The 12230-nt window shown below is 40.5% G+C and overlaps 1 protein-coding gene across 6 annotated transcripts in view; it reads left to right on the top strand.

Annotated features, from left to right (window-relative positions):
- KLHL29 (kelch like family member 29) overlaps positions 1-12230 on the top strand; it is a 399050-nt gene that overhangs the window by 317834 nt on the left and 68986 nt on the right. For all 6 annotated transcript variants that reach the window (XM_083830792.1, XM_083830793.1, XM_083830791.1 and 3 more), the window contains one exon: positions 3495-3633. In XM_083830792.1, coding sequence (XP_083686918.1) covers positions 3495-3633 — 139 coding nt within the window. The remainder of the gene's footprint in view (positions 1-3494; positions 3634-12230) is intronic.

Here is a 12230-nt window from a genome sequence, read left to right as displayed (position 1 = left end):
AAGAACAAAGAGACCAGAGGAATAAATAAACAAGAGGAAATAACCAGCACATCCCTTTCTGAGTCTTTCAGGAAATTCCATTTGCTGGAGAAACAGCAGAAAATTAGGAGGAGCCCAGAAGAGGGACTAGCAGGAGACAGCTGAGATCATTTTTCACTGCCAGCACTGCACTGTGTTGTCTCTCCTTTTACAACTCATCGGCAGGCATTATTACCTGATGAAAAAAATTTGTTTTGCAACTCATCCTGAGTCCTCATAAATCATTAATGCCTGGCTAAGCACAGTGTGAGCATTACAAATACTCGGAGAATGAGGGCCCGTTCTGATATAACCTTGTGTCCAATACTAATGCCTGCTAGTTATTTAGCAATACAAAGGGGCCTCAGCTAGAAAGATCGATGAATCAATGCAGTCTCCCGACTCCCTTCTCCTCTCCACCTGCCTCTTCTCTTTATGGTTCAGAAGGTGGGCTACAAAAAATACGGGGCTGTTTGTAGTCGTCTCTCTGTGGAGGGCAGTATAACAAGTCAGGGGGGCAAGGAGGGAATTATGGCCTCCAAATGGCTGCATGGAAAAGGGGAGCTTTGGTTTCTGATTAGGGCTCGCTCTGATTTCTGTGTTGTATGAGCCAGATTGCACCACTGCTCCAGACCTGCTTTTTGTGGTTTGCATCCCTTAATGAATGCACGTGGCATTAAACACGCTGGAGTGTGTGAAGCACATAGAAACTGTGCCCAGGAACTGCAGGTCTGGATGTAATTAAAGGGTGTTCAGAAAAGTCCAGGTAATCAGCCTGTTACCTGGGGAGCCATCTGGGGACTTAGATGTTGAAACCGGCTCTCGCAGTACAAGAGACAGCACGGAGAGCACAGCATCCATCAGTGCAGTGGCTGAACTTTGTGTCTTACCATTCCAGTCATGATTTCAAAGATGGTCTCTACTGTTCTTACCCCGAGCACACCTCCGAAAATTCCCAGCCCATTCAGAGTGCAGCTAAACCCGGTTTCCTATTCTCTCCCGGAGCACAGGATCCATTGGTGTGGTTGCTATACATTTGCTGTCTTCGAACACTGAAAATAATTGGTCATAAGCTTTAAAAGGAGAAAACCGAATGAGGTGAGATGGAGATTGACCTCTCGTGTAAGTGTAATCTTAAACTCGTAAGACTTAGTCTTGGTTGGAGCCTTTGTCTTGAAAGGCTTCTGCAGGGAAGATTGCAAAAGGCTGCCACAGGTGCTTGAGAAAAGGAGCTTGAATAGGAACATAGGGAAAGTGCAAAAGTAGTGGGTGGAGGACAATAGATGGGCAAATTTGAAAAAGGGAATGACAGAAAACAAAAGTGAAATTAAGTAGGGGTTATGAGAGAGTATCAGAAGGTTCAGCGGGGAAAGTAACTGTATTTAAAGCACGAAATCATAGGAAGTTGGTATGGAGGAAAATGTAGTTGGACTAAGTGAAAGTGGGAGAAGGGCCAAGACAGAAAGAAAAGTCAATCATACATGAAAAGGGACAGAAACTTACTTTTTCCGCAGTTCCCTCCAAAAATATGCCACAAAGAAAGCACCTAGTGCTGTTCCTGTGACACTAAAGACGCCAGTCACTTTGACCCTAAAACAGGTAAAACACCCATTGTGTCCAAAGTTTCCTTGGTCTTTAACTGAGGCTGGTATCATTGTACTTCGGCTCAGATAAATTCTTTAAAAATAGTCCCTGCTATAGCACCCACAGGACAGAGTGGTTTATTTTCCTCTATTATAGATCTGACACAACCTGCTGTTATTTCCGTGCCCTCTCTAATGATCTGCTTGCTCTCTGGAGAGCACTGACCCATTTCAGCACAGAATAATTAGCCTTTCAGACACTACTGTGTTTCCATTAAATAGACATAAATGTGCAAGGTGACATTTATTTACTTAGGCCTGAAAAATGTGCACCACAGATGTTGGGGCTTGGGAGAACTTTAATTTATTTTAATGCAACAGTTGTATATTTGCATGCTTTCATGTTGTTTAACCACTAGTGCTTCCCTGAAATGACTCTTGGTAGAGTTTCGCTGGGGGGACCGGAGAACGCAAAGATTATTTAGGTCTCCATTTCACCATAGGGCCATTTGGCAATAATTTGACAGCAGAGTGCCAAAGCCAGACGCAGGGGCTTTAAACACAGTTATAGTTACCCACTCTTCAGCTCCTTTTTGCTTTGTGTGTAGGGGGACTCCGTGTAAAGAAGCTTTTTCAAGATTTACAGATCTGTCTGAAGAGGAATGTGTTTGGGATGTTACACCAAAAAAATGAGAACCTTGACCTATTGCAAACATAAAATAAAACCAAAATCCTTTAGTATTTAAAATCAGCTCTTTTATCATCTTGATCACTGGCTTCTGAACAGCCACGCTATTGCCCAGGTGAAAAGTATATTATTCATCTTGATAGCCCCTTTGGTCCACAGAGTTGGAGCGAAGTCTTACCCTTAAAAGTCCAGCCGGTGTGTAAAACATGTAGGTTGCTTAGTAGCTCACATCCACGTATGAAGATGTGGCATGCTATTATTTCATTCCGTTAGCACCAGTAGGCTTTATAAAAAGGAGGCATCGCACAAGGTAGGTGCTTTATTGCAGGATGGAAACACTTTCATAGGTTATTTTAATCGTTACAATGCTTTTATGATGTGTGAAAGTTGATTGTTGCTGTAAATGAAGCCATTGAAGGCTAAAAAATAAAAATGCTGTGATGGTAAAAATCCTTGGAGTGAAAAAATGGGAATTACTATAAAAGGCAGTAATTTATTCTCTGCGTGAGATTATTTTTTATCATAAGAATGCTTTTAAACTAATTCTAAAACATATACAATTGTAACCTATATAGTTGAGGTATATTGCAAGGTGCAATGATAATTTGGTTAATTTTTTATGCACTGTAATTTATATTTATTATAAGTACTATTTTATTCTGTTAACTGAGAGGCTTAACACATTTTTACTACATTAAGGATAAGTTATTTTCGCAGGTCTTGTGGTTTTATTATTTTGACCCATATCCAGTTCATATTACATCATAATACCATATTTTTGCTACTATTATTCTAGTATGTTCAAAACTTATTTGCATTTGGATAGAAATTCATTAGCTCTTGATTTTTATTATAACAAATTATTTTAACTTTTCTGTGATAATGCATTCTCTGTGTTTCTGATTTGCTGATGCTGAAAGATTTTGTTTTCATTTTAACCCTTCCAAATTTAGGATTGTTTTTGCTTTTTTTCTGTATATATTTCCGTTGTTTAGACCTACTGGTTCCTGCTTTTTCTTTTTCTTTTTTTTAATATGTTATGTTTGTAACTTCTGACTGTCTGTGTTGAGCCAATCTTACCAACAAAATTATCAGTTGTTTCCTGTTTCTCTACTTCTTTACAAAAAAAAAATAAAAAAATAAAAAGTAAAAATAAAAAACTCTTAATGGGAACCCTGGCACTGTCTGTCTTCTCTGTTCTGCAGAAATGTTGAAGGAGTTGAACCAGCAACGCAGAGCGAAAGAGTTTACAGACCTGAAAATTATTGTTGAAGGCAAAGAGTTTGAAGTCCACCAAAATGTTCTAGCTTCCTGCAGCTTGTATTTCAAGGACCTGATTAAAAGGTTTGCCTTCCTTCCAGCTGTGATCTGCTCTGTTCTTTTGTAGGGCGCATTTGTGTCGCTTTTTTTTCCTCCCCTCTCTTGCAGGTTTATGAAGATTGAATCTCCTGTCACAGAGCCAGTAGCCATTCTTTCCACCTCCTCTGAATGTATTTCCAAACTGAAACTCAGATCCATTTGTTACACGTCTGACTCGTACAGTGTAATTATTTCTGATCAGTCGAGGCCTGTTTTGGCCGAAGAAAGTGTTCCACTACTGAGACATCTAAGATTTAAACTGAAGTACTAATAGTGATTCAGACCACAACTAAAAACTCTTGCTGTCGATGTTTTCAAGGGACTCCATCACATATGACAGAAGTTTATCCTTCAAGCTACAATAAGCCATCAGCATTCTGGTGAATGATGCTAAGACGTCATGTTAATAAAGCATTTTGAGTATCTTAATCCCTTCACCCTGAAATCTTTGTTACATGCTTTTGTGTGGCTTGTAAGGGCAAAGGGATTGATATTTTTTATTATTCAGGGACTTATAAAAGAAGAAAAAACAGCTGATGAGTTTCTTTAGAAAAGATTGGAAATAAGACAATTTTCTGGTCAAAATATAGCTCAGTCTGCATTGTAGACAAAGAGTAGCTTTTTTCCTACAAACACCTAGCTTAGAGTAGGTGCAATATGTACATTTTCTAAACATCATGTCTCCACCTTCGCATTTTCCCCCTCTGTTTCTAGCTGATTGATTCTAAACAGTGCATGATAATCTTTTTTTTCCATTACATTGATTTTTCAATTTGTATGCTTCATATACTCGCATAGGAATAAATTGGTACTCTCGTATTATTAGTAAGTTAGACTAGCAAGTAGGGAGAAAAAAAACATGAGGATAACTTTCATTTTTCTCTCAATCATCAGCAAATTAATGCAGCTGCTGATTTTGCCTTGCAGTATTTTCCTGAGCAGACTGAGCCTGGACTGTGCTAAAAAATGGGATTAAAGAACATTTTGCTTGCTTCAAATCCTGTATTTAAATTTTGCCAACTAACACAATAGTGACTGTATTTTATTTCAGGATGGCATATTGGCTGGTATCTCCTTTCAGTGTATTATGTCCTTTTGCACAAAGCTGGTTTTATAATTATGGATATATATTACATTTCTATGATATAACTGTGCTGACTGCCTTATCAATTATTCATAAAAAATATGTTGGCCTAGGAAGCATGTCTTTTCCCCTCTGTAAATCTAATGATTGCTAGCTGTAGCTATGCCAGATCTCTCCTGTCCTTTCTCTTCTGTCTGCTCATTATCATTTAATAGTTAAGGCTAGAGTATATGCTTTTAGGGTGATAAGGTGTAGAGTCTGGATAGAAAGAACATCTTAGAATCAACTTATAGAAATCCACTAACTGACTGGCCAAAGACTGTCATCTGGATTTTGCTACAAAGGCGTCTGCTTGTGTGTATAAGTCACCAGGCAGCATCTATTTCTAGAAGCACACACTAGAGGAATGTTGCTGCTTTATTATTTTGTTACCAAATGGAGATATACTTTAGACTGAACTCTGTTTTGATTTGCACTCATTTAAAACCAAGAAATAAAAAAAAAAAAATCTTTTAAAAGTGACTATGAAAGCAAAGCCTTAGATTTCAGAATTTATTGTCTTTCAGTTGTTCACATAAAGCTCACACATGATGCAAGAAAAAGGGAGAGGTTTAGCCCATTTGCCAACCTCACCATTTTTTGCCTTCTTTCACATCATCAGCAGCAATAAATATTCCAGAAGTCGATTTGTGTCCGCAGTCAGGTCTCTCCATCCCAGTTGTCTTCCATATATACCGTCAGTTGCACACATGTAACCTTGATGAAGGCTAATGGAGTTGCACAGGTGTATCCAAGGCAAAAATACCTGTTTTACTGATGATGATGCTTGAATAGGGAAAAATCCAGCTTGATGTCTAGTTGAGTTTGCAAAACTGTCAGGTGAGAAAAATAAATATTCACCTGTAATCTGAGCAAATGTGTCTTTCCAAGACAATATTTTTAGGTCTACAAGGTGGAATTTCAGAAGACTTGCTTTTTAGAGAATATTTGCAGTGTAAAGCATAGTCCTTTTAGAAACCTCATAAAGTCAATGGAAGTTAAGGACTTCAGTTGCAAGAGTCTATCGGTATTTTTTAAGATCATGCCCTTAATAATCCAAAATCATTATAGGTCAAAGAGTCAGTATGTTTATAAATATAGCATGTCTAGAATCCTCTCCTGATATTTGTTAGCAGCTCCTTTGAGATGGTGCTTAAAGCTTAACGTGATTTATATTGCACTCTTTGTATTATTATAGAAATCAAAACAAGAAATGACATTTTTCTTGAACAATAAATGGGATCTCTTTATGCTGAATATATTATAAAAGCCATTTCAATCAGCGCATGCTAGGGTTAAACTCCGATGCCATTCCAACTGGAGGCAATGGGTTAGCAGAAACTTCATTGGGAAGATGATCTATTCATGGTGATGCTATGCACATCCATATAAAGACGCAGAAAAAGAATTAAATATCTTTCAGAGTATTTACTTCAGCTATTCTTTGCCATGGGCTAGTTATTGTTAGCCTCATGGTCTGCCATTGATTCCACAGTGTGTTGTACTTGGTATCTGACAGTAGAATAGCAAGTGGTGTCTCAAAAGAATAAAAATGAAATGTTCAAAACCAAGTAAGATCAATTATCCCCTCTTCAAAAAACAAAACATAAACAAAAAGCATAATAGAACTGGAGGTACTTGCCCAATAGCAAGGCTATTTGATGAGAATGAGTCATGGTACTAGTAGGGAAAAAAATATGGTTTTAGTGCACAGTGCTGAACCAGGTTCGATTGACCAAAACAACTCTAAAATTATTTATACTTTATGACATAAATTTGGCAATGAGAATACACTTTGAGACCCCTTTTTTTCTCATATTCTGGTCCTAATACAGAAAAGTTCTTACTCCATGTGATTTATCTTCAGATATATGAGCACGGCCATTTTGAGGCTGGGCTAGTCCAGTCCTGAGCCTGAGGTCAGCACCATGCCAAGCTCTTGGAAATGGGTTAACCAGCCCCCACTAGGAGCTGCACAAAACTCATCCATTGAGCCAGGGCTCAATGTTCTTGATCAGCAGCAGCTGATCTTATAAAACACTCAGTCCAAAGTCATCTGAAAAGGATTAGGTATTAGGAACAGCAGGTGTGAAATGTTTGTGATTTCTGCTGCAGTTCGCTGCATCCACAAAGGGAGAAAAGAGAGGTGCCGAGGATGGGTCAGGACATGTGAGGATGGGTGCATGCTCAAGGCTGGTCCCCCCGCAGGACATGTTGCAATAACCTCAGGGTCTGTGGGGATATGGCTAGCAATGTCAGGAAGAATGTTATACAGTATTAAACATAGTTTCGGAGTGCTAGGTTTCCTTATGTCCTCTTTGTAAAATCCTCTTTAAAATACAGTCTTTTTCTGGTGGATATTAGTGCCTACTTTATGACAGGTATGGGGTTGAGTGCTTGGCCTTACTGCTTGCTCCTTCAGCCGTAGAGCATATAGAGAAGTTGACATACTTCATCTGCACTTAGGAAAATCATATGGTTAGTCAGCTTCTTCAGACGCTGACGCATACAAGATTGCTGCAGTATGGGACCTTAGGAGAAAATGGATGATAAATAGCAGCTGGAATGACCCCTAAATACCATCTTATGTATTTCGAGTGCACCACCAACCACAGTTGCTTTCAGTCTGCCTGACTTGGGCTTCTAGTTCATACCTATGTTTTAGGTACTTAAGAACTCAGCCGTCCCAAAGCAAGGCTCTAATTTCTGGTACAGGCAATGAAAAAAAGTACCTTCAAGGCTTCCAGAAAGAGTCTTATCTCCTAATTCAGGTAGCTGTGTGCAGGCAGGTAGAGATCCCTCTGGAGGAACAAGAGATTATTGTCTCTTGCTGTTAGTCAACCAATATTAAGGTCCAAGGTCGGCATCAAAGGCAGGTTTAGTCTAAACTCACCATCTCAACTCCTGCTGTAGGCTGCAGAGAGGGAGGCAGAACTCACCCTGGGGGTAAAGCATCTCACCATAAAATTGGTATCTAAGAGATGAGATGAAGGATGAGACCATCCCTTTTCACTGTTAAGAAAGAGAGAGCCAAGGTGATTTGGTTAGACTACAAATTTATGGTGAGTGTAACATTGCTTACTTAAGGGGTCCAGCCTGAGCTGGTTGTCTACGCTTCTTCTGCAGTCAAGAGGAAAGACAGGAATGTCCGGAAGGGAATTCATCCCCCGTTATGGTAAATAGTATGGATTGCCTCCTGGAAGCGCTCATTTTTCATTGCTCAGAGAGAAAGACTAGTCACCCAGCTTTCATTAGGCAATTAAATCATAGTTGTCTAAAAGTATACGAATGATTCCTTCCAGAAACTAGTGTTTGTCTGGATGCCACATACTTAGGCTTACATATATACATCAAAAAAAATGAGAGGTCCATCAAGATCCACCTCGAACATGTCCGTCTTTTAGATTTTTCCTATTTAAGCCAATGTTGTAGTTGCGGCTCCTTGGTTTGAGGAAGGAGAGAAATGAGATCTGTGTCTTTGTATCTGCCTTGGAAGAAATGGATGGAAGATGTGTGTGTTCTGTGAGGAAGGAAGGAACGGAAAATCCCATGAGGAGGCGTCATTTTTTCCAGCTGCATTTGGAAGAGACAAATGCAGCTGCTGGATAAATGGAATGCCTGATATTTCTGCAACAAAGAGAGTTTCACCGGAACATTTTAATTTGCTGTTTTCTTCTTCTTAATCCACCCCAAAATGCTGGAATCTCTACCAAATATGACATTAATAACAGGAAGTACTTGACATAAAAGCTTCTTCTTGGCCAAAATGCTGGCTTTTATTAGCAGACTTTAGTTTTATTTCTCTGTGGTCAGTTACTAAAGATATGCAGATCCTGTCCTGTAAGCTTTACCTTCTCAAGATGTCCTTTTAATGATGCTTTCAAATCTTGAAGTCATACAGGCTGCCTAATTCCGGTAGCACAGAGCAGTAAGTCACATACGCAAAGAGATTCAGTCACGAAGCAAACATTTCTGATGCAGTGTAATCTGGCAACGCTGTGCTCACCCTTCTTTTCCTAAGGAGCAGAGCCAGCGAGTTCATGGCCAAATTGCTTTTCCACTATACCTTGCCTCTTTCTGCAAGTTTTTTGGTTTTTTTTTTTTTCTGAAATAGGGCTGTATATACTCTTTTAGGGCTTGGAGGCAGACCAGGAAGGCGGGAGACATAAAGCATTTAAGGTGAGAGGACCAAATTCCTTTTGCTTCACACCTACGCTGAAGACAGAGACGTCATTCTGCATTTTACACCATTGTGAAGAAAGGCAGCATTTGGATGCAAGACAGAGAAACCTGCCGCTATCCATCTGAAACAGTCTGACAAAACTGCAAAAGCATTTAGGTGTCTGGAAAACAGACTGTCTGGTTTGTGTTTACGTTGTAAAAAGCCCAAAATGAGAAATAGCAGATGAAAGAAAAATCTACTCTTAGTGACCCTTTCGTGTTTTTCCTGCCTATTAAGAAGCTAGCTTTAAACTCTGGGAGAAGAGTAGGAAGCATTTCTACATCTGCGTGCTCCAGCTCCATTGTAGAACAGAACGAATGTGGAAACAAATGATAACATTTCTTTGAAAACAGAGAAATGGGGAGTTAAAAATACAACGTTTGAGTCAGATGCCAGGAGAGGTATATCATATGTAGACAGTGCCAGTGGTTTCTGCTAAACCATTTAAAGGAGCCTAGGAGAACGGGAGGTTGCACGGGAGCATGAAATATTCTTCACCCTTTTACTGCCAGGGTGCAGGTGTAAATTATACTATGGACAACATTTTCTCTTAATCGAGGAACTGATAATTACTGTGTGTTGGGCACAAAATCCTGGCAAAGGGAAACAGCTTTCTGCATTTCATGTCCCCCTTTCTGTGAGCACGCTTCGCTCGCTCTGCCTTGTCGAGCAGCCACACTCACACCCGCGTGTCAGAGCTGCCTGCTGGGTTTCAAATTTTGCAGCTGCCGGGCCTCGGAAAACATGTTTTCATCAAGCAAAAATGTATGGGCTTCTACCTAAATGAGCTGCAGCTTACAAACATTCAGCGGTGCTGCCGGACTGCCAGGCTAAGGAACCACAGGAGGCGTCGCAGCCCGGCTCTTTGCAGCGTGGCCGTGGATTAGGAGGGCGAGTGGCAGGGGCTGGACTTTGGCTCTGCAAAGAGGGTCAGATCAATGGGCCCTGTTCTGGAGAGAAACCCCGGGAAGGAGGGCAGAAGGGCTCCTTTTCAAGCCTGGAGGTACAGAGCTGAAGGTTCTGCCTCGTAATGGCTGCAGCTTGCCGAGGCACCGTGCAGGATCACTTCACCTCTCGCCCCTCTCCCTCATTGACAGCATCTCTATTTACCGTAGTTTGGGCTTCTCACTCACCTGATTTCTAGACACAACTACAAAACCCACGAATCTTATCCAAGGAATGACAGGCTAATCACTTCTCTTGCTCTGGCCAGACCTATGTGCATGCCACGCAGCTGTCATACAGCCACAAGTACGATGCTGCTGCGTGTGACCCGCCTGTGTTTCCTTACATCGCACAGCACCGACTGGGCTTGACTGTGTCGAAATATAGGGGTGAAAGGGAACAGTTATCTCACGAGGTCCAGTTAAAGCTAAATAGATCAAAGACGAGGAAAAAAAACTTCCAAGGTGTAGAGACTGGAGCTGTGTTCTTGAAAGCTGTCATTTTGGGCCCTTTCCAAAAGCAAGTCTTGCCTTAAAACGAGAGTAATCAAATCTCGGACTCGAGCGTGCTAGCAGGTAGCTCCGGGGATCAGCAGTTCATTTCCTTTTATTTAAATCATCAAGGATTAGCCACTGCTGGATTGGGATAATGAATTTGAATTAATATGGCCAGGTTATGATCATATCAGGCTAGGATCCTGTCTTTTTGCTTGTGCAGCACTAAGCTCTGGTGACTCCGGTGCTCTGAGCAGTTGTGGGGGTTGGTGCCAGCGCCGTCACCAAGAAGAGTGGCCTGTCCTTTTCTGCATATCCCGTGGCTGTAGGTGATGTGATAGATTATCTTCTCTTGATGTCCCAAGCACAGTCTGGTTCTACATGTAGCATAAACGAGCGCTAGCAACACCCCATAGCTGAGTGAGAAAGAACCGGTGCCTGACAACATTAATTCTAATTACTGAAACGCAGATTGGGATCTTTGGGCACTACCATAATTGTAGTAGTAGTAATAAATAATAATTGTGGTTATTATTATTTTATTATTGTTTTCCCTCCAGACATTGCAGTGATGAGAAAGAACCTTGGATAGACTTACCTAGATAATTACTTGTATAAATTTCACTACATTCCTAAGAAACAGATTTATTAGCTGCATAATGCCAGCTCTCTATTAAGCTGGTTCTTGAAAATGTAATAAATATCATTAAAACAAATCAGGTATGAGTTGGTTAAGGGAGTGAGCTTTGAATTTGATGAGAATAAATGTTTATTGCCATTTTACTTTAAATTTTCATTCCCATATGATCCACCAAAACCAGTTTGCATCTTTTATTTACCTTTAACAAGCCTCGAGCTGTTTTGCCACATATTGCTGAATTAGGCAGCCAGAAATAGTTACAAGCAAGTTAGAGCCTGCGCTCTTAATAAATTGGCCCAGTTTTTTCCTTCTCCACCGGTACCTTGTGAGAGCCTGTTTATTGTCAGCCCCTAGCAGAAGTCTAGGTCATGAATGCTGTTCTTCCAAGGGCATTTGCTATTCACTTGTTCGTTCACTTGTAAGTCGTTTTAGCCAGGGTCCTGAGACTCGTCATCTTCTTTCTTAAATCTCAGCAGGGAGGCAGATTTGTGCCTCGGACTGGGATCTCCGACACTATAGCCGTACAGGCTGCCACTGATCCCATCCCGCTCCTTTAGAAACAGTCTTTACCCAGCAATTAGACTCTGTTCCCTCTTTGAAAAGCATTAAGGTTACATACGAGACGTGGCGCTTTTGTTTGTTTTGTTTTATTCCGGCCACGTTGTTTGTGAACAAAAGCATTTGCTGATAATCCCATTGGTCGTCTTGGTTTTGTAATGATCATTTCTGTGATGGTGAATTAGCAGGAACTCTGGTGCATGCCCAAGCCCACAGCCCTTCATTTCCCTGATTTTCTCCTGATAGAGCAGGTGCAAACAGACAGCGTTTGACCCTAACACGTTAAACCAGTCTTGCCAAATTTTGTTTGCCTGGAACAAGGAACATTATTTGTATCAACATCGTGGTAAAAAGTGAGCAAATGGATTTGTTGGTCAGGTAAATTTTCATGACAAATTTGCAAGCCTGTGTTTAAATAATGTAATTTATTTAATCTTGTGATTTTACTAGTTCTTTATCGTAATCATACAATAGCACCATTACAGTATATGTTTTCTTCTCTCATGAGATGGATGGATAGTGGCTGAGGCTCAAAGATAATATTTATCTACAAGATGGTATAACGAAGGCAGAGATTTGCAAGTTAATACATTCTGAGCT

Source organism: Anser anser (genome assembly GCF_964211835.1).
Source record: "Anser anser genome assembly, chromosome: 3".
NCBI classification, from domain to species: Eukaryota; Metazoa; Chordata; class Aves; order Anseriformes; family Anatidae; genus Anser; species Anser anser.
Note: the sequence above shows the minus strand (reverse complement) of the source record. Positions and strands in the feature narration are given on the sequence as shown.